The sequence below is a fragment of the Myxocyprinus asiaticus genome, chromosome 14 (assembly GCF_019703515.2).
Source record: "Myxocyprinus asiaticus isolate MX2 ecotype Aquarium Trade chromosome 14, UBuf_Myxa_2, whole genome shotgun sequence".
Classification (NCBI taxonomy): Eukaryota; Metazoa; Chordata; class Actinopteri; order Cypriniformes; family Catostomidae; genus Myxocyprinus; species Myxocyprinus asiaticus.
This window is the reverse complement of record NC_059357.1, coordinates 2,210,585-2,230,620: the sequence shown is the minus strand read 5'-3', so window position 1 is coordinate 2,230,620 and position 20,036 is coordinate 2,210,585. Positions and strand designations below refer to the sequence as shown.

Sequence of the window (20,036 nt, the reverse complement as noted above, 5' to 3'; positions counted from 1 at the left end):
TTGTGAGGGAACGCAAAACATATTGAGAGGGAACGCAGACTTATTGTGAGGGAACGCAAAACTTATTGTGAGGGAATGCAAAACATATTGAGAGGGAACGCAAAACTTATTGCGAGGGAACGCAAAACTTATTGTGAGGGAATGCAAAACATATTGAGAGGGAACGCAAAACTTATTGCGAGGGAACGCAAAACTTATTGTGAGGGAACGCAAAACTTATTGCGAGGGAACGCAAACTTATTGTGAGGGAACGCAAAACTTATTGTGAGGGAACGCAAAACTTATTGCGAGGGAACGCAAACTATTGCGAGGGAACGCTAAATTTATTGTGAGGGAACGCAAAACATATTGAGAGGGAACACAAAACATATTGCGAGGGAACGCTAAATTTATTGTGAGGGAATGCAAATTACTGCAAGAGAATGCAAAACTTATTGCAAGGGAACGCAAAACTTATTGCGAGGGAACGCAAACTATTGCGAGGGAACGCAAAACATATTGAGAGGGAACACAAAACATATTGCGAGGGAACGCTAAATTTATTGTGAGGGAATGCAAATTACTGCAAGAGAATGCAAAACTTATTGCAAGGGAATGCAAACTATTGGGAGGGAACGCAAAACTTATTTGAGCAAAAAAAATCCCACCCTGTCCTCTCAGGGGCTCCATATAAACGAGGTATAAATCTTAAGATTGTTTTTACATTTTTTTATTATATCATGTTTAAAAAAAGAAGTTATGACAGAAGAATGAAACAACAGCCTTGCTATAGATGTTAAATTTACCAATATGATCATCACTACGCTGTCTTCATGCTTACAGACTAAACATGACCAACACTGAACTTCTGTCTTATGTGATTTTGAATTCATGTGTTTGGAATGTATCAATCTCTGAATAACCTGGATATGAATTGTTTCAATGACACAAAGTGTTCTGTTTATTTTACAGTTCTGCAGATGAGGGAAAAATGTATGAGAGTGAAACCGAAACAAAACAAACAACCTTTTAGACCCACAAGGATAAAGGAAAACACACACACACACACAAATGATCTGTCCAAACGCATGTGATTTTCTGCAGGATACAGAACAACTGTCGAGAAGAATGATGTTCACTGGTCAAAATTAATGATAATGTTTTGTAACTTCTAATATTCTAAAATGTTAAAATATATTTAAACTCATTATGTGTTTACAACTTCATCAAAATATCAAAACAGTCCAATATTTAAAAAGCCTCATGTTTTTCCCATACATTTTGTAATATTTTGTAGTTTTAAAAATATTCTGTTTAAATATTAAAAACCACTTTGTGTTACATTTGTTAATTTCATTAATTCAATTCTTTGTATGTAATAAAACATTTTATTTATTAATTTTCTTTTTCCACTTAATTATAATTCAATACGAAATACAACACTGATCTGATGTTTGCACGGTTGTTTTCCCTCCAAAGAAAATGATGTTACTTCCTGATATCCGGTTCTTGAATAAATGGTTCTTTTGAACCGGTTCTTGGTTCACTCAATCGGGCGTCCGGGTCTCGAATCAGTATGTCACTAAATTGAGAGAATCGGTTCTCAACATTTCACACACAGTTAAGTGCGAACTTAACGTTTCTTGGTTCAGTCTACTGTTGAATCGAGAACTATTGTTACGGAGTCATTGAATCAGTGTTCTGTGACTGAATCACTGAATCAGTGTTCTGTAAACGAATCATTGAATCAGTGTACTGTGACCGAATCATTGAATCAGTGTTCTGTAAAAGAATCATTGAATCAGTGTTCTGTGACCAAATCATTGAACCAGTGTTCTGTGACCGAATCATTGACTCAGTGTACTGTGACCGAATCATTGAATCAGTGTACTGTGACCGAATCATTGAATCAGTGTTCTGTGACTGAATCATTGAACCAGTGTTCTGTGACCGAATCATTGAACCAGTGTTCTGTGACCGAATCATTGAACCAGTGTTCTGTAAAAGAATCATTGAACCAGTGTTCTGTGACCGAATCATTGAACCAGTGTTCTGTGACCGAATCATTGAACCAGTGTTCTGTGACCGAATCATTGAATCAGTGTTCTGTAAAAGAATCATTGAATCAGTGTACTGTGACCGAATCATTGAATCAGTGTACTGTGACTGAATCACTGAATCAGTGTACTGTGACCGAATCACTGAATCAGTGTACTGTGACCGAATCATTGAATCAGTGTACTGTGACCGAATCAAAGAATCAGTGTACTGTGACCGAATCATTGAATCAGTGTACTGTGACCAAATCATTGAATCAGTGTTCTGTGACCGAATCATTGAATCAGTGTTCTGTGACCGTATCATTGAATCAGTGTTATATGACCAAATCTTTGAATCAGTGTTCTGTGACCGAATCATTGAATTAGTGTACTGCTGACCTGAAAATGCAAGCGGAGTCCAGTTTGCGAACTGGTCAAAGTGGTTCATTTCAAACAAGCGTTGGCAAAAGTAGACCCCTCTAATTCTAGGATTATATTATTTCCGGTTCTTTGCTTGATTAATGTCTATAAAATTTTCTCAGTGTCATTATTCAAGTGAAGCACAGAGACAGCGATATCAGCCACATGGTACCTGTTACTTTTCTCACCGCTGCTCAGGATGGACCAATCACAGACGTTCCTGATCACTGGACGAGGATATTAACAAATGTAATTAGGGAGCTTGCTGAGCCAGATTTCTAGATCTCAGATACCAATTGAAATTAAGAAATTTAATTTCTGGGAAGGCTAACTTTAGCTGTTTTCTAAATTAAATATTAGCATATTACTTACTGAATACTGTGCAGTATATAGTGTGTAATGCCTGCTATTGTTAATGCATTATGCAACGTTCATTTCAAGCAGTAGTATGCTAAACTGTTGTCACATCACCTCACTACATTGCACATTTAATTAAGCAAGCACAGTCCACACATACACAGCATTATATATATATATAATGGCTGGTCATGTGATCATAACACCGCAGCCCCCATGAGAGGACCCTTTCCATGTAGAATAAAACTGCTTTTATAAGGTTACTGATATGACTGGAGTCATCTTATGCGAGTGTTCATGTTTTTAGACATGCGTTTCAAAATTACAATTCATTTCTTTGAGTAAATGTTTTTTTTTTTTTTTTTTACTGAGTGTCCTTTTAAATTCACATATTTACCAAACACATTTAAAAAAAAAAAAAAAAAAAAAAAAAAATTTACATTCCAAGCAAATCACACTCAATTCAACCAAACACGGCAAAATTCATATCAATCTTTATTTGTACTTAGAAATTTTGCGCAACAAATCGTATTTTTGTTGTTGTCCTTTTTCCTTGTATGATGTTTATCAGGGCAGACTGACAGTCGATGTGAATCATGTCTTGAATCCTGCAGGAGCGGCTGAAACGGACCTCTTACATAAAGTGCTTCTGTCAACAAATGTTTTTTTTTTTGTTCTTTTTGCAATAGAAAAAATGAAACGACAGTGGAGGACAAAAATTTCCATTGCTCACAAGAATAGTGAAGGAAGAGGGAATACTTAAAAAAAAAAAAAAAAAAAAAAAAAAGAAAAGACAGATAGAGCAGAGAAAGTTCAATAAAAGGCCGTTTCAGCCCAGGATCAGACTGGATTTGCCACCGGGAGGGTTCCTCCGGCCAGAGGGGGCGCCAGTGGGCACCGAGGACTGTGCGGTGTCCTCTTTCTGCTCCGGGGCCTCATCTAAAGACACACAGAATAGCAACAGTTAGGAAAGCACGAGATGTCACGACACCTACATTTCAGTAGTTAACCCTAAAACAGGCAATGTGCACAAGATACACTATTTTGTTTCTTATAAGGGTATGAGAGTTTCTCACCCAATCTTCTCATCATGTAACACAGTTGGGTCTGTTTTGAGTATGTGGGTCACTTCATGACTTGGCTTAAATTTTCTGTGATCGTTAAATCTGACCTAAATCCAACAAGGCCGCCCATGGTGCAGGACATGCTGACTTTGTGATATGTAATTATATATTAATCTTACTTACTAGTGTAAACGTACCCTAAGACTTTGACTTTTTTGTACCTTAATAGGGCAACGTATCCTGGGAGAAACAACTCATAAAATCCAAAATATATCAAATATATGAAAAAGTCCAAATGATATAAAAAGTGACAATCATTTTCCACTCTTGCCTGTTTTAGGGTTAACGCCAATACCGGTGACATTTCATAATTCTCAAAACCAGTTTCAATGCCACTACGGCATTTGACAGCAATCGCTTATTCAAACAGCACAATCAGTACTGAGTCTCATATGGATTTAAATGTCTGTATGATTGCATTTTTATGGTGATGGCAGCACAGACATGCATCTAAAGATCCCATCGGTGTAACGTCTCAACGTTCAGCCTGACACGGAAGAAATAACATGTTTATTTCCTGCAGGAAGTGTTCGGTTTGGTCTGCTCATAGGTGCGGCTCACCTAACCCTAAGGTTTCAAAGCATGGTCTACGAATTGTCTTTATTTTAAAGTGTGCAAGCATTTGAACACAAACGCTTCTGGCTACACAAGCTAAATTTTGTACAGCATTGCGTAGGGCTGAGCGATAAAACGATCTCCGTGTTTAGTGGGGAAAAAAAATCCTCGATATCGATGATAAACTGAGTAATTTCCGATATTTAGCCTATGTTCTACAACTGGAGTGGTGGTGGTGTAGTGGGCTAAAGCACATAACTGGTCAGAAGTTTGCTGGTTCGATCTCCACAGCCACCACCATTGTGTCCTTGAGCAAGGCACTTAACTCCAGGTTGCTCCAGGGGGATTGTCCCCGTAATAAGTGCACTGTAAGTCGCTTTGGATAAAAGCGTCTGCCAAATACATAAATGTAACCTAGACGATCAGGTGCGTGTCGTTAAAAACACAAGCAGTTCGGCAAAGTTATACACACAACTAGCTAACTGAATCACAATCATGAAATCAGCCAGTTCGGAAGTATTTGCAGGCTAGTGGCTAGCTAGCCATCCGGGTAAAATGATAATGTTGCATACCGAACAATAAATCACTGACAATGCAATCAATATAGCGATCAACTGAACACAGCAGCAACTCCGACATCAACATCATAGCTGTTTATGTACTATTTATTTAAACATGTTTTCATGAACCACTAACTCTACTGGGCCAGTGTGAGCCAAGGCTATCAACTGGCCAACTGGGGCCAATAGCCTCAGACCTCGAGCCGTGAGACAAATCGATCTGCGTTCCCACCATCAGGCAAATAGCCCCGCAGCGTTGTCCTAAAACCCGCCTTTTACACGCTGCCCTGGTGCCAACGTCACACACCCTGCCCATTTCACAAGCAAGAGGGAAGCTCAAGCTGAGGTATCATGTTATCTAGAATTGGCCTTGTTTGGCCCAAGGGTAATCGGCGGGTCAAAGGCCATTGGCCCTGAGAAAGCCCTGAAGTGGCACGATGAAGCCCCGGAAGTGACTGTGGGAACGCAACTGGCCCTGGCACGTACTAGCACGCCCTCATTTGGCAAGACAGTGAAAACGTGGCTAATGAGTCTGCATCACCGAGTCTGTCATTTGCTTGGCGCCATCTCCTGGTGGTCATGTGTAACAGTCACCAACCACATGTCTCTCTGCCCAAATATGGATGATTTTTGCACCGATCTGAACCCAAGCCGATTTGTTTAGCAATCCATGACGCTACACAATTTCTGATGACGTCATCTGATCCAGGAAAGCTTACGTGTTTTCAGCCAGATTGCAAGATGCCATATGCGGTGTGCACATTGTGCTTCGTGTCAATTATCTAATGATCTTTGCATCCTATTACCCTGTGTGTGGACTCGTTTCAAAGATAATCACCTCTACTAAGTAATGTGGTATGTGATATTTTATGTTCCGTGAAGTTATAAGCGAAAACGCAGCTGTTTATATGTAACATGCATGTCAAAGACATATACTTAACTATTACTCGCTATATTTTTGTCTGCGAGTAAAACAAATAGACTGGTTGTATTCTACTCTTAAAGAGCTTTCCAACAACATATGACACATGGTTATTTGATAAGTTTGATGTTTTTACTGATTGCAATAATATGTACAGTGCAACATTTTTAATAAATGATCAAAACGGAACACTTCTGCAAATTTTAAAGCACTTGTTCAGTTTTGGTCATAATAGCTACTTTCATTGGAAAGTAGAGCTTCTAAACTTTCAAACGATACCTATTTTGTGTTGGTCAAGACTGTTGTTAATAATTTGACTTTTCTTTCCTCTCACAGGCCCATCCGAGCTTAAAGGGTTAAAGTGGTCGTATAAAATTTTTCCATCATACATTGCACCAAATATCAATCATAATTCAGTTTAGTTTGTGCCTTTAAAGGAGTAGTTCACCCAAAAATGAAAACTGACAGCTTTCATTTTTGGGTGAACTCCAATGCAAATGGCCTCTTTGCATGTGAAATGAGAAACATTGCTTTGCTGCACTAATTCGAGAGCAGCCTGTTTACTGGTAAAAGCCAAACCAACCAGACCTGGGACACTAGAAACTGATAATAATTTCACTCCTTAATCAACACCATCTAAAGGCAAAAGAACAAGAATAAACAAAACAGTGCTTTATTTGAACCCAGCTCAGGCAGTAACACATGACCAATGCACAACATGACGAAGGCAAATCAACATGTGACGCTGGATTCACCTCATTTATGACAAGGTGATAATTTGAGTCTAATGTAAAATCTGGTCCTGTAGCAAAACCAGTTGAGAAGCACTGATCTGAACTAAGAAATCAGTGTTATTCCAGCTGTCCTTAATGAGAAGTCCAGATGGATACAGTGGCCAGCAGATGTGGAATCATGGAATATATGTGTCTGTCTGTCCCTCTCGTTAAAAGGACACGAAGGGAAAATTCCAGAACTAATGCACAACTTCACCGACCATTTATTAGAGTTATGCATTACAGTTTACATGCATGAGATGAGGAAAATCCAAGCATTCAGAACTGGATTTTTGAGGAAGATAACGATAAAATACTATTTCAGAAGTAAAATGATGCTCACCATTGTTGTCTCGTTGTTCATGTTCGTCCTGCAAAACAAGAGCAGATTTAAGATCAGACGTCTTTATGAACAGAAACATTGACAGTATCTGTAGACCTTCTCTTAAAGCTCTTCAGTTCTGCGTTTAACTACATGGCAACATTCACAATGCATTTAACTTCTACACTGTAAAAAAGACTTCTTAATGAATTTATTGGTCTTTTATTGTTTTCCCAGTACAAATATCTAAAAAGCAACACTGCATAAGGTATTTGGACTTTCAGGTCATATATCTTAAAAATAAATGTATTTTTGCCACTTTAAGTGTCGTAAAAAATAAGCCAGTAAAATCTCAGAAATAAGCCTATAACCATGTAAATATGACAATTTTGCTTCAAATACTGTCAATTTATCTTGTTTTAAGGGTAAATATATTTTTACCAAAATACTTGTTAAAAAATGTGTATATTATCTGAATGTAATAATATTAAAGAAAAAAATACTACTTCATTTTTAATAATTAGTCTTTTTATTTTCCATTACAAATACCTAAAAATCCTTATTTAAGGGTAAACGAGTGGAAAAGTAAAAAATAAAAAAAAACTCCACAAATAAGCCTAAATATCTATGGTATGGCCATTTAAATATGACAATTTTACTTCAAGTAAATTAATAATATTGTCAATTGAGTTCAGATATTTATAATGGAAGACTAGCCAAAAAAAGAAGAAAAAAAAACAAACTTAATTTTTTTATTCTTTTTTTTTTTTTTTTTTTTTACAGTGTTTAATTTGACATTTCTAAATTAAATAATATTAAAAAGACTAACAATAATTTTAATAAATAATTAGTCTTATTTTCCAGAACAAATATTAAAAGAAATTCTTAAAAACACACTTAAAAAGCAACACTGCATAACATATTAATATCTTGGAAATAGGTGTAAATAAATTAAATAAGCCTAAATATCTATGGTATGACAACTTAAATATTACAATTTTGCGTCAAGTAAATATATCTTGTTTTAAGGGGTTTTAGATATATTTACTGGAAAACAGATAAACATACTTGTTAAAAAGTGTGATTTTATTTTATTTATTTGCTGTATAATGTGACATTTCTGAATTAAATTATAATGAAGGGAAATAACAATGACTTGATTTTATTCATCAGGAGTTTATTGGATCATGAAAAATGGGCAGTGATATTATTGTTAGATATTTTGCCCCTCCCACACAGCCTTCATTACATTAGCAGAAAAGTTGTTCCTGCATATTAAGCTGGGATAGAAAAAGCATTTTAACATCATAAATAAAATTGCGCAATTCCTCTTTATGCACTTAGAATAATATTTACAGAAGTCTTATCTTATACAGAAGATAAAAGCATAAGAACTTCCTCTGAAGGACAAATAAATGCCATCTGTGTATAGCGAGCTGTTTCGCTTTGACTGACCCAGAGAACAGCTGTGCGGTCCAGCTCTCTGTCTGTGCAGCTGTTAGTTTACCACACCCATCAGTGTTATTTTACACACAAATACAATAACAAAACCTCTGAGTTTACTGTACACGCACAGCTACATTGTGCTCTATTGCACAAAACTAAAAACATGCTCTTCACAAGTACATGAATGCAAACATTTATGGCTACGCAAGCTTAATTTTGCATGTTGTGTTCTGAAATGTGTCAAGAGCGCAATTCATAAACGCAACAAGCGGTGTTAATCTCATCAGCGAAATCACTAACGAAAATGTCTGTTAATAAAGGGTTTTTTTATTGTCAATAATAAAGACGACATTAAAAATAAGCACCATTATGATAATCAAAGATTTTAATTAAAACACACGGTCGAAGAAAATATTACAAAATACTGCTAGATATTAATGCACTAACGTTTTTTTTTATTCAATAAAATTGAGAAATTTATTATATGATATAATACACACACTATATATTATATATATATATATATATAAAAAAATTCTTTCTAGATTTTAATTAAAATCGTAGTGCATTGTTAAAGGTGCTGTAAGCGATTTAAGCCGAGAATTAAGCTGCCTTTTCACAGTCTCCGGCACTCGCATACGACATATTTCCCCCTCTAGTGGCAATCGTGATGAATTGTCATTTCGTTCGCTCGTATTTTATTAATTGGAGAAGCTACCAGAGGTTTACCTCAGAATGACATTACTGTGTTTTGAGCAGATGAATAAATGCAATAAAACTCAGGATTAATATTAATCCAGTATTTATTATAAATATTATTTATCATTATTACTGTTTTTATAGTTAATATTATAATAATTAACACCCTAATTCAGCAAATATGAGTTAGAAATTCATAGATATGATTTTAAATATGTAGGTTTTGCGTGTGAAGAAATAAATGACACATGTACACATTTAATCACATGTTTACTGCAATTCCAAAAGCTTTTTGTGATATTTGCAACGTAAACAATCATTTTGGACTTCTACATTATTAATTGTCCAAAATACAGAAGTAACAGGCATTTAGAAAAAAGCTTAGGACAAAATCTAATGATATTTCTCACTACACGTTGATAGTTTTGCATGAATGCATCACTTCCGGTCGCATACGTTCTAGTCGCACGAGTTGAAATAGTTTAACGCAGTCGAGGTCTAAATGGGATCTGAAAAGGTTGCATCCGGAGACAGTCGGAAACCTCACGCAGTCCCCGTGCGACTCTCCATTGGAAAGAATGACTTCCAGTATAGCGTCTGTAGCAGAAACTGTTGTCAAACACAACCGCCGCTAAATAGCGCCCTCAACTGACAACTGTTATGAGGGTCAATGACGTGACGGAAGTTTTTTTGTGTCCATATGGTTTAGTTAAATTTAAAAGGGTTAAAACTTGCAAATCAAATGTACAAATTACTTGCATACATTCTTTTATTGAGGACCTAGTCTTAAAGTACGTTTACACGACAACGATGTACTAAAAAACGGAAAAAAACGTTTTTGAAAAGATTCGCGTACAGACGACAACGTCGTCACATGGATCCGCGGAAATGACTAAAAGCGCTGTATTATGCATGCCAGGCCAGTAGTTGGTGATGTCACTTTGTAAAGAAACACTACGTGCCTGTGCACATAAGCATTCTTCCACAGAGCGGTGAATACAAACAATGAAGATTGTGAAAGCATCGAGCAATTTTGTCTGGACGGACGATGAGGTTGCTTTATTACTACAATTACTTTGCTGGAGAAGCGTCAATAAACTCAAAATCTTGAGTAGCACAAACACAGTCCTGTAGTCCGCCATTGTAGTTTTGAATGTCTCGCACGTTGTTTTGAAGTACTTGCGCGCATGTCTATAGACTAAACACGTAATACGCGTGCGCATTATGTCATCGTTTTCACAAATTCGCGTTATTGTACGTTTACATGGACACGATAGATAACGGCATCGTTTTCAAAAACTTCCACTTTGAAAAGTTTGTGTTTTCAGGCCCCAAAACGCCGTTGTCGTGTAAACGAACAGCCAAAACACATAAAAAGTTTAGTTTTTAGTTGAAAACGTTATTGCGTAAACGGCCCCTAAAAGTTCTGGTTTTAAACAATTTTGAGAGAATATTTGGGGGATGATGGCAAAAATGTCAATGTGGTGTAACCGTAAAAAGATTTTACCAAATAATTAAACTTGCTTAAAGTTGAAATTCTCAAAACACCCAATCAACTAGTTTGGCATAATCTTACATCAGAACTATTTAATAGTAAATAAAATAATGGAACACCATTGTTCTGAAAATTACAATTAATTTGGGGGATCCTGTCAGTCAAGTCAATTTCCTGAAGCGTCAAGTTGGTGTAACCACCAATCAAGGAGCCATTTTGTTATGTGCAAAAGAAGACCATGTGACAGGAAATGATATCACAGAGAAAGACCCCTGATGACCCTAACTGCTGCATAAAAAGATTAGTAACTCTTTAAAATATTAGAGATAATTTGATATGTTTATGGTATGGTCAGGTATGCTTGTCAAATGTCAAATGGTATGACCCCAGTAAAACAATGATCATTCATCATAATTGTAAAAATGTGTAGGCTATTTACTTTAAAAACTATGTTTGAAATATTCACACCAAGGCCATGTGCTTGTGTCCATGATTAGATTTTAAATTGAAATGTCAAATGGTGTGACCGGTCACACCATTTGACTCCTATTACAAGCCTGTCTGTTAGAGGCCAATTTTGATAAATATCAGTACTTTATGATGCTGATTAAAGTAAATATTACACAACATTTACATAAATATTACATTAAGTAAATACTACTTTGACACCTCCTGTTGAACCTGACCTCCTACACTATTATGAGTCTGATGTGCTGCACATTATCTCTGAGCCAGAACCTTTGAACTCACGTCGTTCAAAAGTAACAATGGAGGACTGGAAACATTTCAAAGCACACGCACGGCCCTAATCACACATGATTCTCCCACACACACGCACACTTTTTGAAATTATAATTCAGAGATAATCCTAATAAAATCTATTTTGATGAGTACAATTACATACACTCCAGGTGGATAAAATGTGTAATATTTCTCATTCTTTTGTGGTTACACCACTTGACATTTTCAGGCACATTCAGTGTTACCTTTTGTAAAAAAAAAATGGTCATTTCAAATGACATAAAACCAACACAAATACAAAATGTACATTTGAACAAACCTCATGCATGCTTTTAAAACAAGTTTTTAAAAGATTTTTGAATTGCTCATTTTGCCAACCCTTATTTGTCATTGACCCATGAACAACATGACATAAAAATGGCATTAAGCCTCAATAATTTGCTAAAACTACAATACTATGAGAACATGCAAAATGATTGACCGGCAGATAGAGTCACTGACCGCGGACACATTTTTGTTTGCTGTTTATAGAGTCTAGAGCGGTCACAGAGACCGGTGAGATCTCTCGCGACACTTATTTCAGTAATATCATTCTTGCATTTTTGCATACCTTTCCAGGGAAAAAAACAAAATGTATATCTTGCAGTATATGTTCATATGTTTTGAATATAATGTAGGTATAGTAATTACACATGCTATAGCCCTACAGTATATCTCCACAACATAAACGTAACATTTATGCAAATCAACAGGTTTACCTAAACCAAGTTATGAGGTAGCCAGAATTTATATCTTGCATTGTGAATACGCAGTTTCCTTAAAAACGCTACACAACGCAATATCCTATAAACTGTCTAATACACGGAAAAGTCTCTAAAGTATCTCAAATGTAGCTAATACTGCAGTTTATTCATGTTTAGGACAGTTTTCTCATGTTATGTTGAAAAATCTTTAATATGTTTGATGCACGATATTAAATGAAATGGTTACACCTTTAAAACGTTGGCATATTTGGTTAAAGTCTGGTCTGTTTTGCACATTGTCAACCAAAATGTTATTTTCATCAACAAAAAATTATATGCAGTGTTTCCACCCTTTTTGACCAAGGAATTTCATGGACTTTTCCAGTTAAGTATGGACAACGCAATGACCAAGTGGTATTTTTTATATATTGTGCCGGTTAATTATCCCAAGTTGTCTCCCGAGTACTTAAAGCAATACATCCCTTTCACATCCTTTCATGAGTGTACTTCAAGTTGCTTTTTGTCTCCAAAATTACTAATAATAAACTTAAAGCAATCAAATTTACTCCAAGTTGAGATATATTCAAAACAGGCTTGTGAACCTTATTGGAACTCACCACATTGTTGGCCAGTTGCTCACCGGGAGTGCCATCATCATAAAAGATGGCCGGCTGGCACCGCCTCAGAGGAGCCGACGGCTCTCCACACAGAACGCCAGAAGCTTCTCCACCTGCAATGACATCACAACACTCAGGTGAGAGAGAGATCAAGTTACAGGAGCCCACAGAGGACATCAAATAAATTCAAGAACATTATAACAACGCATGGCCTCTGTGGGCTTCCATATGTTTGGAAATTCTGCTAAACATCTACTTTAAGTTCCTTTGAAGAAGAATGTCAAACAACATGGAGACTATATATGTCATGGAGAACAGTTAAATGAATCACAAGAATAAACACACTGAACTTCCTATCGCCCATGTCACCCCAGTCCCCTCCTGTCGAGTCAAAGTTACAGACAACACACCCACGGTGGATTTTTCTCTTCATGATCATGGGTAGTGTAGTTCTTCAACAGGAATTGCTCTACTGAACAAGATTTAACGTGGACTGATGGCTTCATCAGAAGCATATATAGTTGAAGTCAGAATGGGTCATTGTCCATTTGGAAGACCCATTTGCGACCGACCTTTGACTTCTTGGCTGATGTCTTGAGATGTTGCTTCAATAAATCCACATAAATTTCTTTCCTCATGATGCCATCTATTTTGTGAAGTGCACCAGTCCCTCCTGCAGCAAAGCACCCCCACAACATGATATTACCACCCCCATGCTTCACAGTTGGGATGATGTTCTTCGGCTTGCCAGCCTCACCCTTTGTCCTCCAAACATAACGATGGTCATTATGGCCAAACAGTTCCATTTTTGTTTCATCAGACCAGAGGACATTTCTCCAAAAAGTAAGATCTTTGTCCCCATGTGCACTTGCAAACTGTAGTCTGGCTTTTTTATGGCAGTTTTGGAGCAGTGGCTTCTTCCTTGCTGAGCAGCCTTTCAGGTTATGTCGATATAAGACTCGTTTTACTGTGGATATAGATACTTGTCTACCTGTTTCCTCCAGCATCTTCAAAAGGTCTTTTGCTGTTGTTCTGGGATTGATTTGCACTTTTCGCACCAAACTACGTTCATCTCTAGGAGATAGAATGTGTCTCCTTCCTGAGTGGTATGATGGCTGTGTGGACCCATGGTGTTTATACTTGAGTACCATTGATTATACAGATGAACGTGGTACCTTCAGGTGTTTGGAAATTGCTCCCTAGGATGAATCAGACTTGTGGAGGTCCACAGCTTTTTTTCTGAGGTCTTGGCTGATTTCTATGATGTCAAGCAAAGAGGCACTGAGTTTGAAGGTAGGCCTTAAAATACATCCACAGGTACACCTCCAATTCAGTACACCTCCTATCAGAAGCTAATTGGCTAAAGGCTTGACATCATTTTCTGGAATTTTCCAAGCTGCTTAAAGGCACAGTTAACTTAGTGTATGTAAACTTCTGACCCACTGGAATTGTGATATAGTCAATTAAAAGTGAAACAATATGTCTGTAAACAATTGTTGGAAAAATTACTCGTGTCATGCACAAAGTAGGTTTCCTAAACGACTTGCCAAAACTATAGTTTGCTAATATGAAATCTGTGGAGTAGTTTTAATGACTTCAACCTAAGTGTATGTAAACTTCTGACTTTAACTGTATCGTCGATTAACAACCTCTGAGCTCATGGTAGGTCTGTCTATATATCTATATGCTATTGTTGAACTCAATTATGGGATTTTTACTTCCAGAACCCGACTGATGCTCTCTATTATTGTGGAATAATCAATTTCAGATCGACTCGGCCCCAAACGGAAAAAAATATAAAAGTGAACATTGATAGGTCATTTTTACATGATGTCAAGTGGGCGGTTCTTTGCCAGAATAAGCTGCTAAGTGGACCAGACTTTATTTTGATAGTCAAAAGACTGGCTATTTGCACAAACAAAAACACTTCATGCTAGCAGCAGGATTCAATAACACCAACATTGTTTTACCATTAAAATTACGTGCAATGTAAAAATGCTACTGTAAAAAAAAGCGTTAACTGGTTAACAGGTAGTTACCATAAAGTAAAAAATTATAATATATTTAACAAGACAATACATGTAATTCTATGGTAAAATATTGCATGCTAGCAGCAGGATTCAACACCCACACTGCATTTAATTTTGTCATTTTAATAGTAAAACAATGTAAAAATGCTACATTAAAAAAACGTTGATTTGTTAACAGGTAGTTACCATAAACTGTAAAAAAATTATAATATTTTTAACATGACAATAAATGTAATATTATGTTAAAATATTTACACAATTGTTTTTTTTAGATTTAAAAAAATATGATTTTGCCGTATAATTAACAGTACAAATGTAGGTCCTCTATAACAAGAGAATACATGTACAGTAACGTATCGTTAAAAAAAAACAATAATCAGGCGTTCCCACAAGTCCCTGTTTGACCCATCACGTTTCATTATATTTAATGGGAAGTTTCTTTTAATTTTTATTATTAAATATCCGTAATGTACATTGGGGAGTTCTTTGTTATATTTTATGTAGTTTAGTTAATGTTTATTGCATCTATTGTCTAGTGTCACATGTGTTACCCTAATGGTGTTTTGTGTCAGTTCGAGTAACACTGTGCATACTGTCTCTACATGAGTATTAATTATTACTCCTGGAAGGGTGACTCTTGATGAACTTTAAGTCATCATGTGGCATGTTGTTTGACATCCGAGTGATTATCTGTATATGAGCTTGTGCAGAGCTCATCGCATGACTACTGCAACCCAAACCAGCTGTATTCTGCACTCAAAACACTCAGTTATCTACGCTCTGCAATTACAGACAAACAGCATTGTTCTATTACAAGAGATTCTCTGTACTAACCCAACTCAGATGCTCGGTCCTACTACCTTCAAACTACCTTGCTGTCTATATAGTGAGTTACTTTCAAAGGCAGAAGGCAGAAAGAAGTTTGCCCAAAATAAGGCATCTTAGAAGGTATCGTAATGTTGCTGGCCTTCTGGAACAGCAGTCGTTTCAGAAATGCTGTCTAGGTAGGCAGCTCACTAGTGCTTTGCAACAGCGGACTGATCTTGGTGCATGCATGCACGACTGGTCTGGTTCTTCATTATGATGTCATATGGTGTCATGCTTTATTTCATGACTTTCACACCACAGAGGATGAGTCACTTCCTGAAACACTGGACAGTCAGAATATTGGTCCAGGAAATTACATTATGCAAATAATATGCTGACACACTTGAGTTGTGGTCATCTGTGAAAGCAGTGGGCTAACACTGGAAAAATTGGATACATTTTACTTGCTAAATTCACAGCATGCTACATCCACAACTTCTAAAGTCCAAGTTTTCTGAATGCATATATTACGTTTGCAAGAGGAAGACAGGGATTTAAGGTGAACTATCCCATTAATTCCAGGTACCTGACCAAAAACAGAACTGAAACCAGCTGTATGTGTACCTGGTGGGTTGTTCCTCCGGTGCGCGTGGGGGTCATCAGGTTCGGCAAAGATACTTGAGGCCATCTTGTTTTTGCGCACTGGTTTCTCCTCGTCTGTACCGAAGGAAATGTTAGAGGCTCCGCCAGGGGGACGTAACACCCTATGAGACATCCATCAACAGAATAGCACTCAGTATCACTGTCAACAATAAATCAAAAACATACACTTGAAGGCAGAGCACAACAGTGACTGCCCACTTTATCAGAAGCAAAACTTGCCTTTTAAAGTATACTCTTCTGACCATGAGCGAATATAAACACGTTCCACGCATGCACACAACAACTGTTTTGTGATAATCTTTTAGACGACGATGCACACAGACGAGGACTGTCCGTGTGTCAAAAAGATCTGGGCCGTGCGCGGAGCGATTAGCAAAAGTATACTTTGGCCTTTAGTACTACAGATTTGCGGGGGCCTGTGTAGCTCAGCAAGTAAAGATGCTGACTACCACCCCTAGAGTCGCGAGTTCGAATCCAGGGCGTGCTGAGTGACTCCAGCCAGGCTTCCTAAGTAACCAATTGGCCCGGTTGCTAGGGAGGGTACAGTCACGTTGGATTAACCTCCTCGTGGTTGCTATAATGTGGTTCTCGCTCTCGGTGGGTCATGTGGCGAGTTGTGCGTGGATGCCGCGGGAATAGCGTGAAGCCTCCACACGTGCTACGTCTACGCGGTATGCCACGCTCAACATGCCACGTGATAAGATGCGTGGGTTGACGGTCTCAGACGTGGAGGCAACTGAGATTCGCCCTCCACCACCCGGATTGAGGCAAGTCACTATGCCACCACAAGGACTTATAGCGCATTGGGAATTGGGTATTCCAAATTGGAGAGAAAAAATAATAATAAAAAAAAAAAAAAAAATACTGCAGATTTGTCCTTGCCAATATTGCCGATAATACCTGAAAAACATGAAACTAGTCTCACTACAATAAAAAAAAAATATTATTAATAATAATAATAATAATAATAATAATAATAATATTAATATTATAATAATAATAATAAAAATTGACTTAGTAGGTCCTTGTGGTGGCGTGGTTACTCACCTCAATCCGGGTGGCGGAGGACAAGTCTCAGTTGCCTCCGCTTCTGAAACCATCAATCCGTGCATCTTATCACGTGACTCATTGTGCATGACACCGCGGCATGTGGAGGCTCATGCTACTCGCCACAATCCACGCACAACTTACCACGCGCCCCATTGAGAGCGAGAACCACTAATCGCGACCACGAGGTGGTTACCCCATGTGACTCTACCCTCCCTAGCAACCGGGCCAATTTGGTTGCTTAGGAGACCTGGCTGGAGTCACTCAGCACGGCCTGGATTCAAACTCGCGACTCCAGGGGTTATAGTCAGCGTCAATACTCGATGAGCTACCCAGGCCCCCTAGTTGACATGGGTTTTAAAATATTTCATTTTTATCACCTCAAGACAACCTTGTTTGTCAATGACCCACTTTTTGCGCAAAAATAAAAATAAAAATAAAAAAAATTGCCACACAATTTATGTTTTTAAATTAGCTATAACAGCTGGAAATTTTACAACTAGTTATTACTGAACAACAACAAAAAAAAAAAATTTAATAAAATTAAATATAACATCTACCGTCACACCAGACACCAAGGGCGCTTTAAGGTACCTCTGGGTCCATGGGCTTGCTGAGGCCCCCTTCAAGTTGTTGAGCAGGGGTGGAACTGCCGTGCATTGAACAAGCACTACACGGACGCCTTTAACGGTTGCGCACTGTCACCATGTCAACAACCATGTCTCCCGCTGAAACGTTAACACGCTCCTCCCGCTGGGTCCCCATGGGAGTTGTAGGCCCCTGGGCTGCAGCCCCTATAAGCCTGTGCCTTAATACGCCCCTGCCAGACACACCTACAGCTGACTACAGTAGACCTCATCTGCTCTGACCAAGACCGGATTTCCGTTGTTAGCTGGTTTTCATTCAGCACATATGTGAATTCATTAAAGAAGACACAAGGGTGGGTAAGAGCTCCGGCATCTACAAAGCCCGCATTAAAAGCGGTGGGCCCGTGATTGATGTGGCTGAGGGAAGTCCAAACCGATGCTTTTGAAAAGCAATACGCTGCACTGAACTGAACGCCCCCCACGGGATGCGACCAGCTGACACCCGGCGGCAGCTGTCAGGGTCGAGCTCGGGCCCCATCCAAACGGGCCCCATCCAAACATGACTTTCCGCTCCTTTTGTGAATGAAATCGACGGTGCGGAGCACACATGAGATTATAAAACCAGTGCACGGTCAACCTGCTGTCTGGATAGACTGGTAAAACAGATAACACATAAACCAGACTAAACCTCGGGATCAAATCAGGGGATTTCATTAGAGAAGGCCATTCGCTCCAGACCCCACCCAAACATGATCCACAGCCCCACAGGAGACACATGGCATTAAAAACCCTTCATCCAAGACATCCAAGACCAAGATCAGTCCTCGAAAATACCCTTTTAATCAGACCGAGTGACCAATAAACAGCCCAGATTTGAATTTGACCTACATTTCATCCCCTCCGATTGTGGGAAACCCCAGACACATGCAATATAAAAGGGTAAATCTGAGAAATTACTTACATTTTAGCTCAATGTAATGCTTTAATTATTTAGATCTGCTAGAGTGACAACATGTTGCATCAATATGCATATCAGGAGATCTCATTTTAGGATTAACAATCAACACAGTACTATAATCCTGACTTAAATATAACAAGATTAAACACAATAAACCAATCCTTTTCTATTAAGCCACTAATACTTATAAACAAAAGCCAAGGACACATTTTTACCATTCAAATGACTTCATCTCCATGCATTCCTCCCCAAAAGTTGGAGATATCTTCAATAATGCATCACAAAATACGAGTTTGAATCACAAAGCTTTGTCCAGACATCCAAACTGTCAAATGCATTTGGTTGGTTGGAAAAAAATGCAATGCAACTGCTCCAAACCTTGAATCAGACACCTTTTAAGGACAATGGAGCATGTATTTTTTGGGCAGGAGCTTGTGGTTAGACACATGACTTCTATTAAACGGCAAAATCCAAAAGCAAGCATGCATTCATCAGATCATAAAAGAAGACAATGCATTAAATGCAAGCACAAACTTAACAGCAAATCTTTGTGAAAGGCCAGTTGGGATGGTACAGTAAATTCTTATATGCTTGGCACCATAAACATGAAAAAAAAAGCACCAGACATCTGCTCATATGCATGCCAAATCTGTATATAATGTGTCTGGACTGGATCTCAGACCAGAATAGGGGTGGATGGGTCTTCATACCTATGAGGAAGAGGATGGTGATGATGGTGGTGGACAGTCTGGATGAATTCACACTAAATCGTAACATTTTATCAATCCAAAGTCCATTAAATCCATATGTTGGGGCATGCATGCATCCTTTGGATCCATGCATTGGATGTAGAATCCACCAGGCCATCTTCTTCACTACTACCATCATCATCATCATCATCATCAACATCTCCTCCAGCTTGCTTTTCTTTTGTTCGCGTGATGAACCCGACAAACCCGGTTAAATTGCTTTACCTGGAGCTGTTTTTGGCACTGGGCTCCATGCCTTGGAAAGTGGTCGTCGTGGTCATGTTGGCGGGGGTGTTGTGCTCGCTAAAGCGCGTAATAAACCTTCAGCTGCGCTAAATTCGTGCAAATCCTTTATCCCGCATGGACTCCGCCCGGACCAGCTGAAACCCGAGCGCAGAGCCGC

At 38.2% G+C, this 20,036-nt stretch overlaps 2 protein-coding genes across 3 annotated transcripts in view; one reads left to right on the top strand and one right to left on the bottom strand.

The window, feature by feature from the left end:
- Nucleotides 1-3,587, top strand: part of LOC127451475 (ectonucleotide pyrophosphatase/phosphodiesterase family member 7-like) — a 13,895-nt gene extending 10,308 nt beyond the window's left edge. The window contains exon 6 of the mRNA XM_051716207.1: nucleotides 952-3,587. Coding sequence (XP_051572167.1) covers nucleotides 952-1,012 — 61 coding nt within the window. The 3' untranslated portion in view covers nucleotides 1,013-3,587. The remainder of the gene's footprint in view (nucleotides 1-951) is intronic.
- On the bottom strand, nucleotides 3,278-20,036 carry LOC127452020 (jupiter microtubule associated homolog 1-like). 2 transcript variants are annotated; one of them, XM_051717147.1, is made up of 5 exons: nucleotides 19,859-20,036; nucleotides 16,254-16,393; nucleotides 12,793-12,905; nucleotides 7,073-7,100; nucleotides 3,278-3,734 (listed from the first exon to the last, which is right to left on the bottom strand). In XM_051717147.1, the coding sequence occupies exons 1-5, from the start codon at nucleotides 19,912-19,914 to the stop codon at nucleotides 3,625-3,627; spliced, it is 447 nt and encodes a 148-aa protein (XP_051573107.1). In that variant the 5' UTR covers nucleotides 19,915-20,036; the 3' UTR covers nucleotides 3,278-3,624. The 2 variants fall into 2 exon arrangements, with proteins under 2 accessions (XP_051573107.1, XP_051573108.1); XM_051717148.1 differs by lacking the exon at nucleotides 19,859-20,036 and adding an exon at nucleotides 19,100-19,219.